The sequence below is a fragment of the Microcaecilia unicolor genome, chromosome 6 (genome assembly GCF_901765095.1).
Source record: "Microcaecilia unicolor chromosome 6, aMicUni1.1, whole genome shotgun sequence".
Lineage (NCBI taxonomy): Eukaryota > Metazoa > Chordata > Amphibia > Gymnophiona > Siphonopidae > Microcaecilia > Microcaecilia unicolor.
Genome location: NC_044036.1, coordinates 326,937,796 through 326,956,278, shown reverse-complemented (window position 1 = coordinate 326,956,278; position 18,483 = coordinate 326,937,796). Strand labels below are relative to the sequence as shown.

Sequence of the window (18,483 nt, the reverse complement as noted above, 5' to 3'; positions counted from 1 at the left end):
TGCCACGTGTCCCGCCGAGAGACCCTGAAGATGAGCTTCTGCCCACAACATTAACTCCGCTGCCTCCACAGCTAACGCTTGGCTCTTCGTTCCCCCCTGCCGATTTACATATGCGACGGCCGTGGCATTGTCGGAAAGAACCCTGACTGCCTTGCCTTCTAACAGGCTGTGAAAGGACCGAAGAGCCAACCGAATTGCTCGAGTCTCCAGGCGATTGATGGACCAAGATGCTTCCTCCAACGTCCATCGGCCCTGGGCTACCTGACCCAGGCAATGCGCTCCCCAGCCCGAGAGACTCGCATCCGTGGTCAGCACTGTCCAATTGGGAGCGTCCAGCGACATGCCCTTCGCTAGATTCGGCGAGTGGAGCCACCAGCGGAGGCTGCGACGGGCAACCCCCGACAGAGGGAAACTCTCCTCCAGGTCCTGAGACTGCGGGGACCAACGAGACAACAAGGCTCTCTGTAAGTCTCTCATATGGGCCCTGGCCCAAGGAACCACCTCTATTGTTGCTGCCATCAGCCCCAACACCTGAAGATACGCCCGAGCCGAAGGCGCCCTCTGCGCTCGGAGCAGACGGATCTGTCCCTGCAGCTTGGAAATGCGAGGAGCTGTCAAAAACACCCGGCCCTTCTTCGTGTCGAAGCGAACTCCCAGATACTCTAGGGACTGGGAAGGCACCAGGTGACACTTTGCCAGATTGACCACCCAACCGAGCGACTGTAAGAAGGTCACCACACGGCCGGTGGCCTCCTCGCTCTCTGACCTTGATTTGGCCCGAATCAACCAGTCGTCCAGATACGGATGAACCAAAATGCCCTGCAAGCGTAGCGCCGCCGCCACCACCACCATCACCTTGGAGAAGGTGCGAGGCGCAGTCGCCAGACCGAATGGAAGCGCACAAAACTGAAAATGTCTCCCTAAGACCACAAAGCGAAGAAAACGCTGGTGCGCCTCTAGAATGGGAATGTGTAAGTAAGCCTCTGTCAGGTCTAGAGACGTCAGAAACTCTCCTTCTTGCACCGCTACAATAACTGAGCGCAATGTCTCCATCCGAAAGGAGGGAACCTTTAGAGCAGCATTGACCTTCTTGAGGTCTAAAATGGGCCGGAAGGCACCCTCTTCCTTCTTGGGCACCACGAAGTAAATGGAGTAACAGCCCGTACCCCTTTCTAACCTTGGGACAGGTACCACCGCCCCTAAATCGATTAGACGCGACAGAGTGGTCCGTACTGCTCTTGCCTTGTATCTTGAATGACAGGGAGACACGAGAAAGAAATCGGAGAGGGGACTGTCGAATTCTAGGGCGTACCCGTCTCGCACTATCTGTAGGACCCACTGGTCTGACGTAATCTGGACCCACCTCTGGTAAAACAAGCGCAAGCGAGCCCCCACGCGAACCAGAGGCTGGGTCCCCAAACCATCATTGAGACCCACGGGACGTACCAGACGCTCCCGACGAGAAGCCTCGCCCCCCGCGACGGCCACCTCGAAAGGGCTGGGTTCTCTGGAAAAACCGACCCCTAGTCCCCCCAGAAGACCTACCGGGCCGATAACGTCTAGCCTCCTGAAAACGCCCCCGCCCTGCTGCCCCCTTAGACACCTTGGGACGAAGCTCAGGAAGCCGGGGGGCCTTAGCATCACCCAGACCCCTCACCAACTTATCCAATTCCTCCCCGAAGAGCAGAGAGCCCCTAAAAGGGAGGGAACAAAGTTTAGTCTTGGAGGCGGCATCGGCCACCCAGCCCCGCAACCACAGGGCCCGCCTAGCTGCCACCGCAAAGGTCATGTTCTTAGCAGATGCCCTCAACAAATCGTACAGCGCATCCGCCAAGAACGACGACCCCATCTCCAACTTGGCCAGATCTTGAACAAGAGAAGCCCTATCAGCCTGCGGGCTATCCAGGAGCCTCTCCGCCCAGCGAAAACAGGCCCGAGCCACCAGACCTCCACAAACAGACGCTTGAAGCGCCAAGGCAGACAGATCAAAACTCCGCTTTAGAAAGGTCTCCAATTTCCTATCCTGAGGGTCCCGCAACGCGGCCCCCCCATCCACTGGAATAGCAGTAGCCTTAGTCACTGCCGTCACCACGGCATCCACCGTCGGGGGCCTGAGAGACTCTCTGTCCTCCTGAGGAATAGGATAGAGCTTGGTCATAGCCCGAGCCACCTTACACTGAGCCTCCGGCGAATGCCACTCCTGCGTGATCATGTCTCTCAAGTCCGCATTCATAGGGAAAGAACGAGAGACCCGCCTGATCCCCTTAACCAAAGGATCCACCTGCTTCCCATCCCCAATGGGAGCCGCCGCAGGATCAAACCTTAAAGTGGCGGACACCTGCTCAATGAGGTCAGATAATTCATCCCTGTGAAAAATCCTAACCACAGAGGGGTCTTCCCCAGGCAAAGACAGGTCCCCATCCTGCCCTGCCACCGACCCCTCCTCCTCTTCCAGGGGGCTAAAATCACCCTCAGAATCCGGAGGGGAAAAGACCTCTACCTCTTCCGAGCACTCCACTCGAGGTCTTTTAGCGGTAGCCCCCCCCAATCTAGGACTAAGGGACTCCGCACCCGATGGTCCCGCCTTCCAAGCCTGAAATAAACTCCAAACAAACTCTGGAGGGAACCCCGTGCTGCCCGAGGCCTCCCCCCCAGCGGGACTCGAAATCGGGAGAGACTGAGGCCCCACGACCGTCTCAGCGCCCAAAAGGCCCGAATCCAAGATGGCGGCGGTTCCCGCCAAAATCGGAACCGCCGCTGAAGCGCCAAACTGAGCCGCCGCAACCTCCTGCGATCCCGCCGAAGGAACCTCCGCTGCTAACACCGGTGGCGCGGGGGATAGGGCCTTGGGCTCTCCACAGAACCGGCAGGAACCGCCAGCCGCGTCTACACCCCGACGCGCACACAGCCGGCAACGAAGCAACTTTCCTGACATACTCGCGCCTCAGAAAACAGCTGATTACAACAACCGGCGAACAGCAAATAAAAGAAAAAGCACTCACCGGCGCTTAATTAGTGGCTCAGCTCTCCCAGACCAGCTGAACACCTCCAGAAACACCGGAGTGCAGCTCCTGCAGCTCTCCACACGAGGTGTGCTCTTTTTTTTTTTTTTTTTTTTTTTTTTTTTTTTAAACTTTATTTGAGCCCTGCTGCTATTATCTGTATGGCACTCAAGGCTGCAGGATTAACACTGCAGCCGAGGCACAACGCTGCCCAAAACGGGAGAGCCAGTCGGGGGGAGGGACCCGGCCACCCGGGTGTGACACCCCAGAGGGGACAATGGCAGGCCCCACCGGACCTACCAACCCCTTGCACACCACAGCTATTCCAGGCACAGGGATTAACACTGTTCTTCCATCAATCTATCCCACAACTGAAGATTAACTAATCTCACAACAAGGACCTAAATCCTACCAGACCGGACAAGCTGCACAGGCTGCATGTCTACCCTCTGCTGAGACTGAGAAAATACTGGAGATAGAGGGCTAGCACAGGTTATATGTACTCAGTTTGAAGTTAGTGTTCTCAGTCTCCCTCTGCTGGTAGGCATGCATAACCCAAGCGTCTTGACCGGTCTGGAGGGTTGCTGAGGAACAGATCTTTATCTAGTTCCTCCAATTGTGTCGGGGGTCTGTAGACAACACCCATGTGGACAGAGGTTCTATCATCTCTTTTATTAAATTTTTTTAAATTTTTATGAAGTCTTTATTGAAAAATAATACAGAGAATCTGATACATAGCACATCATACAGGTCATAGTACAGTCCATATAAACACAACTTTAGGAGTATGGCTAGCCACTAGTACAGTACGTGGTGCTACTCTCAACTCAAACAACCTGAACACTTCTTACTACTCAAGGCGTATAATAGCCAGATCAGAATATACAGACAGAACTTCAACCTTTATAGATTTTACATTATTCCACAACTCCAACCCCCCTAACATTCAACCTATCATCTCTTTTTAAGGTGATCCATATCGCTTCTTCCTTTCCCCAGGTCCCTGTCATTTCAGTAGCTGCGATATCATTTCTCACATACAGAGCTATTCCTCCACCTTTACGACCATCTCTATCCTTTAGATTATAGCCTGGTATGTCTGCATCCCATTCATGGGAACCATTGAGCCACGTCTCCGTGATTGCCACAACGTCCAAGTCTGCCTCCAACATCAAGGCTTGAAGGTCATGAACTTTATTTCTTAGACTGCAAGCATTTGTGGTCATCGCTTTCCATCTACATTTCCTGGTATGTGTTTCAACATTTGTGATTTGGGGGTATCTTTTCTCTTTGGGTACCTTCATATCTTTTTGTTCCACCTTCATTGCTTTTTCTTCCGCCTCAGTTCTAATTTCAGGAACATCACAGTGCTGTAATGGAGCAAAAGAATTCTGAAGGGGCAACACTTGTGAGGGCGGATGCTTCTGTGTCACATAACGAAGTCTGCCTGAGCCTACCGTGAACCATCTGTTCTTAGGTGGTTTTATCCTTTGAGGCAGTGGTGAGAATTTGGTATGATTCTGTGCAGTCCTAGAAGCTGCTTAAGTGCATACAATTCCTGCTTTACTTTACTGAGCTCCTGTTTTAAACTAGCAAGCTGAAGACACATAGGTCAAGCTTTAAGTCTCCAGATGATTGGCCTTGAAACCAAAGCACAACAATTATTACAGAGAATAAAAGTAATCTTGATTGGTTGGTTGAACTGGGTATGAACAGGTGTACTATGATAGGGTTGTAATTAGGGTGGAGTTAATTAGTGATAAGTAGTGTATGTATGAAAGCTTAAGACCTGTGGAGTGTGTTTGCTGTAACCTATCTCTAGAGTTGTATTGAAATGCACCAGATAAGCCCCAAACCATAGAAATGTCAGACTTAAGTCTTATCTGTGTGCGTCCCACTCCTCAGGCAGAAACTGAGACCTCAAGGAATGCTCTCACCAGCAGATGCTTAGTCCACACCTATGCTTTATAACCAGGTGGGGGAGGGTGGGCTCCACACTTTAAAAGGAAACAAAAGAACTAATACAACTTATGCACTCTTACCAGCAGATGGAGAATGAAAACTACTGAGTTTCAAGTAGGCCTATAAGTGAGCTGTGCAGTCCCCTGAAAGTCAGTCTCTGAATAGCCAAGCAGATCTCCAAGAGGAGACAAATAATGAAAATCAACATGTCATTGATCAGATGAAAGACGGGCGGGCTCTGTGCTGGTCTCAAAAGACTAAAGGAAAGCAAATTCGCAGGAGAGACCTAATTTCTCCTTACATGTCCCTCCAGACTGGCACAGATGGAAAAGTACCCTCGAAGCCATGCCTCCAAGACTCTTGCTCTGATGGCATGCACATCCAACTGATAATGATGCAGAAAAAATGCACCGAAGACACCACCACCACCACATTATAGATTTCAAGGGTAAGCACCAAGGACATCTCCACCCAAGAAGACGTCTTCTCAAATGGCGGAATCGGCTTCCCGTTGAGCAAATATGCTGACGCACTGCACCACTTGCAGAGACTAGAACATGAAGATGATCCTTGGCCTGATTATTCTTGCCACCAACAGAAATACCCTGCCTAATTTGGTGTTGAATTGCACTCCCAAATATTCCAAGCTCTGTGACAGCTACAAACAACTCTTGGCCAGGCTCACTACCTAGCCCAACAATTGCAGCACCTGCACAATTCTAGACATGACTGCAACACTCTCTTGATGGGATTTTTTGCTAATAAGCCAATTATCCAGGTAAGGTTGAACCACAATGCCCTCCCTTCTGAAGAGCTGCACCACCATTACTTTTGAAAAAGCGCAGGGAGGAGTCGCCAAACCAAAAGGGAGTGCTCAGAATTGATAATTGGAGTGGAGTGGCCAGGGTGGTGGACTTTGGTCTTGGGGAACTGAGTTTGATTCCCACTTCAGGCACAGGCAGCTCCTTGTGACTCTGGGCAAGTCACTTAACCCTCCATTGCCCCATGTAAGCCACATTGAGCCTGCCATGAGTGGGAAAGCACGGAGTACAAATGTAACCAAAAAAAAAAAAAAAAAGCCATACCCAAATCATGAAGCGAAGGTATCTCTGGTGACTCTTAATTGGATTATGTAGCTATACCTCTGTGAGATACAAAGTAGTGAATTCCCCAGGCCACACTGCTACAATGATCATCCCTCAAGGTCTCCCTGTGAAAGGTGGGAACTCGTTGGGGGGGGGGGGGGGCTCAATTTACCCCCTTCAAATCCAAAATTGGCCTGAAGGACCACTTTCCTTCTTTGAAACTACGAAATAAATGGAATGACAGACATTTGTTGCTCAGTATCGGAACCACAGCTCATAGCGCAATGAGTCGTTCCAAACTATCCCTGATGGTCCTCACCTTCCATAGGGACCAACAGGGAGACTCCAGAAAGGCATCTGACATAGGATGCGTGAACTCCAGAGCGTAACCATCTTGAACAAACTCGAGCACCACTGATCCAAAGTAATTTGGATCCACCTCCAATAGAACTCAGAACCAGAGGATATACCCCCATACCTTCATTGGGCACCACTATCAAGGGCCAGAGCCCCCCCCCCCCCCCCCCAAAAGGGCTGCGTCATTTGGAAATGACAGCTCTGCTAAGCTCCACTCAATCTGTCAGGCCTATAACGACAAGCTTCATGGAAACGACCTCTGCCAGAAAAACCTCTACCAGCCGCCTTCGGACTATCTTCCAGAAGTCGAGGGACCTTCATGTCTCCCAAACTCTATTTTTCTGTTTCCTATGCCAGATATTACGCAGGCTCACAATAAGTACAATTTCTCATCTCTTAACCTCCAGTGATGTGGTTTTGACACACAGGTGTAAACTGTATTTCTCACCAAGTACCAGACAGAGAAAATGACTCCTGAGGCAGGCATTAATTTGCTGAACGGTTCTGTGTCATCTGTTTTATTACACCTAACCTCTGCATATAATAAATGATTGCTACTTCGACTCCTGGCTATTTTTATCCACAGTGAAGCCTACCAGTTCATCCCTACTTCTTCCTTTTGTTTGACTCCCAAACTCTTGACCAATTTCTTCCAGTCCTCACGAAACATCAACCCCCAAAAGGGAAGCTTGCAGAGCTTACAGTTAGAGACCATATCAGCTGACCATCCTCAAAGCCACAAGGACCTCCGAGCTGCCACACTGAACACCATGGACTTAGTAGAGGTATGGATGAGGTCATACAGGGCACCCCAACCAAAAGGAGGACCCCATCTCAATCTTAGCATATCCTGATCTACCACGGACCATCTGTCACTATCTAGTACCTTTATCTGCCCAGGCCCCCATTGATGGCTACCTGCACAGCCAGGGCCACCAGGTCAAAGCTCTGCTTGAGGAGAACTTCCACTTGATGGCCCTGAGGATCCTTCAAGGACATACAGTATTCTTCTTGGTCACTGCTGAGCCCATAACGTCAACCAAAGGGCCGTAAGAACTCCCAGTCGTCCTCAGGAATAGGATACTGGCAATTCTAAAAGCAGTATCAGGAGAGTTCTGCCGAGTCTGAATTACATCCTGTCACGAAACGCCTAACCACCCTCCTGGGGTTACCCCACGGCCACTTAGAGGGTCTATCCCCAGCACCTGCCGCTTGTGCTCTACACTAGCACTCTCCTCCCAATGACTGGGTCACAACTGCCTCTGAGCAAGTCTCCCACGTTCAATTTATCCCCAGTGATTTCTAAGTAACTGGGCCACATTCCCAGTGGTCCCATAGTTCCCAGAAAGCATTCATAGACCCAACACACAAATCACCAGGATTCTTTATCAGTCTAGACAGGCAGAACGAACAAACAAATGTGTTTATTCTAGGAACAGTGGACAAAAATGTGTAATTGGCAAACAGTAACAAGTAACTGAAAAATGGATCAATTAGAAAACTAACAAACATTTGCATATTGTCTAAACAGTACCTGGGAAAACCAGGTCATATAATTATTCACAGAGCCTTAGCAAAAAGATCTGTCTCTTTCTACTTCCAGGCTAAGACTGACGCAACAGTCAGCACTACTGGGTAATTTCAAACTCCAGGCCAATCAGAGCCCAGTCAACAAGTTTTAAACGTATACTGCTGCTTGCTTCCTGCTTGTGTTAAAAGAAAAAGAACACTCAGTTCTCTATAACAGAAATAACAGTTTTAAGCATAAACATGCACCATTTGCTGGCCAAATACACTTCAGACAATTAAAACAGGAAAATATCCAATACATTTTACAGGCATAAAACACACTGTTTCTTCACACAACCCGTATATCCTGATGCATGGGAAAGGATCTGGAGGCCTTCCTGATCCCCTCATCAACAAGGGGTACACAGTGTGAAATGCCTCACTGGTATCCTTCTCAAATTTCAGGTCAGCTGTGAAATAAAGGTCCCCCACTCTTCCCAGTGGAAAATACAAACCACAGGAGTCCCTCCTCTGGAGGCAACTCTTCCATCCAATTCTCTGCACCAGTCAACTGTTCCTATTCCAAAGAGTTCTCCACATTCCACTCCTCTTCTGAGAGAAGGGAGTGAGCCTTCAGGATTTCTTACACCTCCCAATTCCCACACTATTGCTTGGGAGGAGGAGGAGGAGAACCATCCTCCAGACAAGCTTCTTGCTACTGTGCAACCTGATCTCCCGAGTACTGCAGACAAAAGGCCTCATACATGGCCAAAATGACAGGAGTTTCCTGTGGCACATCTGGACCCTACAACATGAGAATAAGAGACACTGGCTCTAAGCGCAGAGGGCTGCTCTGGGGCAGACTCTGCAGACAACATGGTAGCGTTTCCTGCTGAAATTGGAGCCACCACCAACCCTGGAACCTCAGTACTAGCTGTCTCAGGCACATCCTCTTGGGGAGTCTTGGCCTTGGGAGCACCGCGAGCTGCTGCTGCCTTGGAGGCCTCAGAACTTGCACAGGTTGGATAAATCTTGCATATTCCTGCCACATCTAAACCTTTCCACTGGAATTTGGAGCTGCACTTGAGATTTTCTGTGTTCATCGTGGCAAAGCACAAGGTCAAAGCAGAAGAAACCACAGCTTCCCCAGGCAAGCAGAAAAGTCTGACGAAAAAACACAATGCTGCAAAGGAAAATAAGAGAAAGGGCTGCAAGATGAAGGAATACTGAAAGTCTCATTCCGCTTCCTTTTTTTTCCTTCAAATATGCACCATGGCAGACCCTCAAGGCACTCTAGACTGCCTTATGTGCTGCAAGGCAGAGAAAGTCAATCCATGCACAGAACAGTAGCCCTAAATGGGGACACTGGAGGTGGGGGGAAGAGAACCCAGCTGACCAGGTGCTATATCTCTGCAGGTCTCTGTCCCACTCTAACAGTGAAAGACTCGGGCACCAAGAGGGAACAACAATTTTTTGAGTTTATTTTTAAAAAGCTATTTATTCATTCAAGAAGGCTCACTTTCCAGAAATAAGAAACATAGGCTCTAAGGAACCCACAGGCAAAAAAATCCCCCTAAGGCCTAACCAGACTAGGACTGCACAGACTTACAACTTCTACCGTCTGCTGGAGACTGAGAACAAACTGACTTCCCCTCCGAAGGGACACCACCTTGGTGGTGGAGGGGCTTCCGTGTTTCAATGACTCAGAGGGCTATGCTGAAGGGTTACCCATATCAGACAGGCCTCTGAGGAGAAACCAGACAAAGAGTGTCCCAAATTAGGGAGAGGGGAAAGATGGTGACCTGAAGCTCGTACACTCAACGGCCCAGCTGTCCTCTGAAGTTCAGTTTTTGTTCACTTGAAATTTCCTCTCTGCATTGCAGTTGCCTTAACAGAGGAAGGGGACAATGGGGGGTCAGCCGCCGATGACCAGCGTTTTGTCCCCTGTGCAGCAAGTGTGGGACCGCTGTATGACGAGCTGCCCATAGATGACTGGGTTGATGAGTCCTTTGATTAGCGCCGACGAAGGAGCGTCGATGCTCTTGGACCTGGAAACAACTTCATCGCTCAAAATCATTTAACCACCATGCCCAAAGGGGTGGAGGAGTGAGTCAGGAGTGTATGCTGAAACGGAAGTCGTTTACAGCTGAACCCGTGCCGGCGGTGCTACTCCTAAACCCTTAAGAGTTATCAGCTTGGAGTTTTTGGCTCCCGTGGAGGTTGCATTGAATGTCATCTGGAGGGTGCTCCAGGACCTGACGGTGGTAGAGAATGACTTTGCTTCAGATATAGTCTTGTTAATGAGCCACATGGATAATCTAATCGAATCATTTGAGAATATACAGCAAATGAAGTTCTACTGAAGTAGGAAACGGTTAAGATTTGAAAATGATAATAAGACCAGAAAAAATTTGAACAAAATGAATATTGTTGTAGATGATTAATATCGAGATTGTTGTTTTCCCAGAGTTCCAGGTATGACTCCTAATGTTTTTTTTTCCTCTGAAATGATTCCTCTTAATATATTAATTCAAAAGGAGTGAAGCCTGTGAAACTGGGATTACTTTAATCAGTGGGAATTGGATTGAAGATTCAAGGGTTTGTATTGTTAAACAATTTCTGGTTTTAAAAGGGAAAAAAAATGAAATCAGGTGTATTACTTTCACTAATATTGGACAATAAGTATGTTTCCAATGAAATTGATGGACTATGCACCGTTATGGTCTTGAAGAAACCAACCAGATGATCAATGTGGAAAAATGATTTAGATAAATAATAACTGGGGATAATCGGGTTAATACCACGTTTTCTTTGTTTGCTGTTGCTTAAATTGATCTCCTTGTCTTGTTTCACTCTCCCTATTTATTTTGTGGTCTAAGAAAGAGAAAGATTGTACAAAATCCATTTATCTTGTTGAGATTGTTTTCTTCAATTATTGTTTTAATGTACAATCATCTCTGTTTTACTGTTTTGCAAGTGATCCTTGTAAAATGAAAAAATTATAAATAAATGATTTAAAAAAAAAAAAAAAAAGAACAAACTGACTTTCAGGGGACTGCATAGTTCACTTATAGGCTTACTTGAAACTCAGTGGTTCTCAATCTCCATCTGCTGATAGGCGTGCACAACCCATCTGTGCCGGTCTGGAGGGACACTATGGAAAAGCTCATTCCTTTACTTTTTATCATTGGGTGACATTAACCCCTTATACCAGTGTTTCTCAAGCTGGTCCTGGAATACCTCCTAGACAGTCTGGCTTTCAGGATTGCTCATGCACATTCATTGCAGATATGGTAAAAAACAGACTGGCTAAGAGGTATTTAAGGATGGGCTTCAGAAAACACTGCTTTAAAATGGTCTGCACTAATTGGAGACCAGTTTGGAACTAAAGAAGTCGCGGGAAAGCAAAGTTAACCCCCCCTCCCACAAACTTTCTACAGGAGCCAGAACACTATGGACCGACGCAAGCCAATGACATATTCCTCCTTTCTTTTTCCAGACTTCAACATAGACAGAGCTGGAGCACCACAAATTTGAAGAGAATTGTGAAATCTTCCCTAGTTGCTGCAGTGTCTCAAATCAGTATGGTCTGTGGCACACACATCTCAGTTTCTCGCATAGACCAAGGGGCACTATATCATGGCTCCATGCCAGAGCCTACTACGAACTCCATTCACACACTGTGGTGTACACTACTGCCCCCTCCCCCCCCCAGCCACTGAAGATGCAGAAGCACTCCAAGCTCCTGCTATAGTGCTAAGTACTAGGGAGTGGCCTGAGAGCATGGTGCAAACCTGAAGTGCATGCAAATTAAAGCATCACTACAGTGGTGGCTGCAGGAGGCAATTAAGGCATACAGGGGAGGGAGGCAATAACATTCTTATATCCTTACTTGCAGTGGCTCGCTTATACACCACACTAGGGTGGTCCTCGGGGACCACTGTCAGGCTGTCTTTAAACTTCCTCCCCCCTTTTACCTATCAGTTATATGTTTTTAGTCTTAATAGGAATACATATGTTGTGCTATTCATCAATCCCTTTCATGGTCTGTCTAGTGTCATATGTCAGGGCTCTTCAGCTTGGAGAAAAGACAGCCGAGGGGAGATATAAATGAGGTCTATAAAATAATGAGTGGAGTGGAATGAGTAGATGTGAATCGTTTGTTTACTCTTTCCAAAAATACTAGGACTAGGAGGCATGCGATGAAGCTACAAAGTAGTAAATTTATTTTATTTATTTTTGTTATATTTGTACCCCGCGCTTTCCCACTCATGGCAGGCTCAATGCGGCTTACATGGCACAATGGAGGGTTAAGTGACTTGCCCAGAGTCACAAGGAGCTGCCTGTGCCGGGAATCAAACTCAGTTCCTCAGTTCCCCAGGACCAAAATCCACCACCCTAACCACTAGGCCACTCCTCCACTCAACGTGTAATTAATCTCTGGAATTTGTTGCCACAGAATGTGGCAAAGGCTGTTAGCTTAGCAGTTTAAAAAAGGTTTGGACTGCTTCCTAAAGGAAAAGTCCATAGACCATTATTAAAATAACTTGGGGAAAATCCACTGCTTATTTCTGGAATAAGCTGCATAAAATGTATTGAACTTCTTGGGGGGGGGGGGGGGGGGGGGGGGGACTTGCCAGGTATTTGTAACCTGGATTGGCCACTGTTGGAAATAGGATGCTGGGCTTGATGGACCATTGGTCTGTCCCAGTGTGGCAATACTTCATCACACACCAAGACTCAAAAATATTTGGAACTAAGGAGTCTTAACAGAGCAAAATGTATTATATTTCTCATATCCTCAGCAAGACACTCTTGAATTTGGTCTTCTAGCAGAACGTGAAATCATCACAGTAGAGCACGACAAATTCTTTAATACGAGATTAAAATGTTTAAAAAGTCTATTTACTTATTGTTTGTGCAGGTTTGACTGAACTGGGTTTGTTTTCATGGGGGAGACTTTCGGAATTTCGAGTTGCAAGGGGCTTGGCCACAGGCGCTGTAGATTTTTCATTCATCTCTCCTGTCCACCGCAGGGTGAACTGAAGTGTAGGTCCCTGAGAAAATGTTTCAAATGGAGGAAGCCTCTGCAAGGAATAAAAACAAAACAAAACAAAAAAAAAAAAGACATGCTTCAAATTAAGCACAGCTCACTTCTGATCTATGTGAGATAAGACTCAGTTACATTCTCCCAGCACATCATGAGGCAGATGCTATTCTAACAAGACTCAATGATGTAGGAAGTTGCTGAAAAGGACCTGCAAAACTGCATTTTATATTTGTGTGTGTTCGAGGGGGAGGGGGGGGAATTGCATCTCATAATAAAAGTGTTTTATATTTAAAAAAATTTTCACACATCAATTTTCAATATTTTCTAAAACCATTCATGCTGAAGTATAGATACTACAAAATTCACTGTAAATATAACAATTAAAATGTCCATTTGTCTTATTATTATGGTACAGTACATACTTATGAGGAGGAAATAATGCAATAGAATTCTGAAAATACAAATATAATTCAAATAAAGATTTACACTCACTTATTTTAGTTGCTAGATTGTCGTCAATTTTGCAGAGGATTGATTATCTCAGACTATCACTTATTAACACACTAACCTCATTCTGTACATAAGAATTGATAACTGGGTCAGACCAAAGGCCCATCTATAGCCCAGTAAAACGAAGATACATACCTGTATAGCAGGTATTCTCCGAGGACAGCAGGCTGATTGCTCACATACTTGGGTCGACGTCCACGGCGGCCCCAGGAATGGCAATTTTTCAAAGCAAAAATCATCAAGCTTTGCCAGAGCCTTCTGGCACGCGGGGCACGTGCACCGTGCATGCGCGGCTGTCTTCCCGCCCGTCGCATGAGTGCTCCCACTTAGTTATATCCAAAAGTAAAAAATAACAAGAAGCACAACTCCAAAAGGGAGGTGGGCGGGTTTGTGAGAACAATCAGCCTGCTGTCCTTGGAGAATACCTGCCACAGGTATGTATCTTCGCTTTCTCCGAGGACAAGCAGGCTGCTTGTTCTCACACTTGGGGAATCCCTAGCACCCAGGCTCACTCAAAACAACAAAAAGGTCAATTGGGCCTCGCAACGGCGAGGACATAACAAGGATTGACCTAAAAACCAGAACATCTAACTGAGAGTGCAGCCTGGAACAGAATAAAAATGGGACTAGGGGGGTGGAGTTGGATTCTAAACCCCGAACAGATTCTGTAGCACCGACTGCCCAAACCAACTATCGTGTCGGATATCCTGCTGAAGGCAGTAGTGAGATGTGAATGTGTGAATTGATGACCACGTCGCAGCCTTGCAAATCTCTTCTATAGTGGCTGATTTCAAGTGAGCCACCGACACCGCCATGGCTCTAACACTATGGAGCCGTGACATGACCCTCAAGAGTCTGATGCCTGATTCAATCCTGCTTGTTGATAGAAAATGGGATCTATGCTCTTGGCTGTATAGTTTGACACTGACATACAGTGATAGTCCATACCTTCCCATCCAGAATAGTCTCCCAGGTTGCTCTTTTCTTGCTAACAGGACACTCTTCCATTTCCTGCATTGCCACTTCATACTCTCCATCAAGTAACTGCAAACGCCTGTATGTGAACACAAATAGGATATTCACAACTGATGATCTGAAAATTAAAGCTACCTTTAAACAACTGTTAGTACACTCAAGAAGCGGACATTGCAAGCAGTCTTTCAAAGTATATTCCCATTTGGGTAAAAAGTACTGTGATGTAATGCCTCAGAGCTACCCCTAATATCAGGTTAACCCTGTGGATACTGAGGGTTCTGCCTGGACCTGTGCCTTTTCCCTACTACACTGGTACCGCCAACCTGCCAGCAGCGTTTCAACTGTCTCTGGGTAAGTACCCTGCCCCACAAACTAGGAAGGGTCAAACAGGTCTAGAAGTTTTAACTACAGACCAAATACATACAAAAAATGCTGGGATCACTGACTAGTCACAGATATATAGCTCACAAACTGAAAAGCAAAGATACTTACCTGTAGCTGGTGTTCTCAGAGAACAGCAGGCCAATTATTCTCACATCTGGGTGACATCATCTGACAGAGCCCAATGCTGATGCTGACTAGCAAGTGAAGTATGCGCTGGTGCCTTCCCGCCCGACACACAAGTGCGGGCCCTCCAGTCAGGTGAAAAAAGCAAAAAGCCTATAACTAAAAATTCAACTCCTAGGGGAAGTGGGAGGGTATGTAAGAATAATCGGCCTGCTGTCCTCACAGAACACCAGCTAAAGTATCTTTGCTTTCTCCGAAGACAAGCACATCTGGGAATCCCTAACTACCAGGCTCACTGAAAACAAGAATGCTAGGATAATTGAGTCTTGAAATGACAAGACAAACTTCAAATTAACCTGAAACTATATACATACTAGCTGTGTAGGTGCAGCCTGAAACAGAATAAAACAGGGCCTGAACACAATCTGCAGAACTGCCTGTCCAAACCGACTGTCACGTTGGGTATCCTGATCCAGACAATAATGGGATGTGAATGTGTGGACTGAAGACCATGTCGTAGCCTTGCACATCTCCTCTATGGAGGCTGATCTCATAGGCTACTGACACAGTCATGGCTCTGACATTGTGAACCATGACATGACCTTCAAAAGTCAGCCCAGTCTGGGCCTAAGCAAAGGAGATGCAATCTGCTATCCAATTTGAAAGTGTGCATTTGCCAATGGCCACCCCAATCTGTTGGGGTCAAAAGAAATGAAAAGCTGGGTGGACTATGGGCTTGAGTCCACTCCACCTAAGACTCACTTGCAGTCTAGAGTATATAGTACATTTTTGCCAGTATAGGATGTGAGCAGAGGACTACTCTGTGGTGAAGAAATTTAATATATGGTGGTTGAGCTACCAGGGCCTGGACTCTGCGATCCAAAGTCACTGCCACCAGAAACACAACTTTCCAGTCCAAAAACTTCAGATCACAAGTATCCAGAGGCTCAATAGGAGCTTTCATCTGCTGGGTGAGGACTACATTGAGATCCCATGACACAGTGGGAGGTTTGGTAGGGGGCTTCATTAACAACAAACCTCTCATGAAGCGAACAACTAAAGGCTGTACAGAGGTGGACTCATCTCCCACACAGTGGTATCTGCTCTCTCTTGAGGAAGGAAGGCCCGAGCCAGCGTGTATCTAGCAGGGCTCCTATGTACTCCAATGAGTACATAGGTGGGACTTGGGGTAGTTGATGACAAACCCCAGTAGCTCCAACACCTGAACAGTCATCCACAATGACTCCTTGGTTCCATCCTGAAATGCGCTCTTGACCAGCAAACCGTGTAGGTAGGAAAACACATACACCTCCAGTTTACATATATATGCTGTGACTACCACCAGACACTTGGTGAAAACTCTGGAGGCAGACACCAGTCCAAACGTCAGAACACAATACTGGAAGTGGAGTTTTCCACTCAAAATCAGAGATTACTTCCTGTGACTTGGAAGTATCAAAATGTGGGAATGGGCATCCTTCAAGTCCAGAAAGCATAGCCAGTTGTTTTCCTGAATTAGAAAAAGAAGGGTGCCCAGGGAAAGCATCCTGAACTTTTTGTTGACTACAAATTTGTTCTGGGCCCTTAGGTCTAGGATGGGTCGGTATCCTCCAGTTTGCTGGTCACAAGAAAGTACCTAGAATAGAATCCCTTCCCTTCTTCCCTTGGTGGTATGGGTTCGACCTCTTGGGCCTGTAGACCTTTAAATGGGCAGAGATTTCCTCTACAAGTATCTGATTGTGCTGGGAGCTCATGCAAGACGCTCTCGGTGGGCAATCTGGAGGTCTCCAATGCCAATTGAGTGCGTACCCAAGACAGACTACTGATTGGAGGTTACAAGGGAGCATCTGTGTTGGTGAAAAATGAGCCTCCCTCCGACTGGTAGGCCATCCGGGACAGATGCTCTTTGAGTGGTTATGCTCTTCTGGAGACAAATAAAAGCCATGCCCTGCTTTGACTAGGGAGCCAGCTGGGACTTCTGAGGACGGGGCTGGCGAGGCCTGAGACGCTGGGCCTGATTGGAGCAATTGGGAGGCGGGAACCTACACCACCTTTAAGAGTAGTAGGAACGCCACCTTGATTTTGTCGAAAATCATCATGTTGAAGATGAAGATGGAGGATGCTGAGAGTGTGGATAGTATCCATATGATTCTTAAGAGGTTAACGACCTTCACCTTTCTCCCCAAATTGTCCCCTCCGCACTGCACGTCTGCCAACCTCTCTTGAACCCTTGGTTCTATGTCAGAAACATGCAGCCAGGAGACTCTGCGCATCCCCACACCAATGCCAGAGTCTAGATGCAACATCAAAAGGATCATTGGTGCCTCTGGCCAAATAATGCCTACACTCCATCTGTTTGTTGGCCAGTTGGCGAAGTTCTGAGGCTTGCGCCGAAGAGGAGTCTGCCAGACTCAGTGTACTGCTCACCAAAGACTCCAAGTAAAGGTTCATTTAGAGCTGGTAGGACTGGATGCGGGCAACGAACATAGAGGCCTGAAAAGTCTCTCTCTCAAATGAATCTAAAGATCTGGCCTCTCATCCCAGGGGCACTGAGAACTCTTGGCCCATTTGAGAGCGGATTCGACCACCATGGAGTTGTGTGGCAGTTGTACCTTCTCGAATACAGGAGCCTTCTGGATACAACACTGCATATTCACCTTCTTGGGATCAACCTGTACTGTGAGGGGAGATTCCTAGTTCAACAGTGTGAACTTAAACACAGGGTGCAAAGGTACAGTGACCCCTTTCTTAGGAGGAGACTTATAACCCAGGACAGACATGTCCACTCTTGGCTCCTCCTCCGTTTCCAACTTAAATGGGATTGCCGCAGCCATGTCACTCACAAAACTAGTGAAGAGCGCGCCTCACGTGAAGATACTGGGCTAGATGGACCATTGGTCTGATCCAGCATGGTTACTCTTATGGTTTTTTTATTTGTACCCCACGCTTTCCCACTCATGGCAGGCTCAATGCGGCTTAGGTACTTATTTGTACCTGGGGCAATGGAGGGTTAAGTGACTTGCCCAGAGTCACAAGGAGCTGCCTGTGCCTGCAGTGGGAATCGAACCCAGTTCCCCAGAACCAAAGTCCACCACTCTAACCACTAGGCCACTCCTCCACTCCATCCTTATGTAAGATCCACTCTCCTGATGACCTCTGCCTACGAGAACTATAAAAGTACTTCTTTAGTACAAATAGCTTAAGGATGTAAGGTGATGCTATTTCCAGATGTGGCACAGGCAACTCAACTTTGGAAGAAAGCTTTTTAACTTTGTAGTCTAGAGTTATTAGCCCTTGGTGCTAGATTTTTTTTTTAAGTTCCCTTGTAAAGGTATGTTGATCTATCAGAACACCCGCACCATGGTCGGACCACTACAAAGCAAACATCTCCCTCCACTGGAGAACAAAAGGACCACCGATTAAACAAGAACGGAAAACTTACTCCACGAGAGGAAAAATAGACCCGATAGAATTTTGGCAACAGATTTACCACAATGAATGGACAACAAAAACAGACACAATCCAA

General features: G+C 47.2%; 1 protein-coding gene across 3 annotated transcripts in view; it reads right to left on the bottom strand.

Annotated features, from left to right (window-relative positions):
* SUZ12 (SUZ12 polycomb repressive complex 2 subunit) overlaps positions 1 to 18,483 on the bottom strand; it is a 133,165-nt gene that overhangs the window by 35,256 nt on the left and 79,426 nt on the right. For all 3 annotated transcript variants that reach the window (XM_030208390.1, XM_030208389.1, XM_030208391.1), the window contains 2 exons: positions 14,424 to 14,529; positions 12,825 to 13,002 (listed from right to left, as the gene is read on the bottom strand). In XM_030208390.1, the coding sequence (XP_030064250.1) occupies positions 12,825 to 13,002; positions 14,424 to 14,529 (284 nt within the window). The remainder of the gene's footprint in view (positions 1 to 12,824; positions 13,003 to 14,423; positions 14,530 to 18,483) is intronic.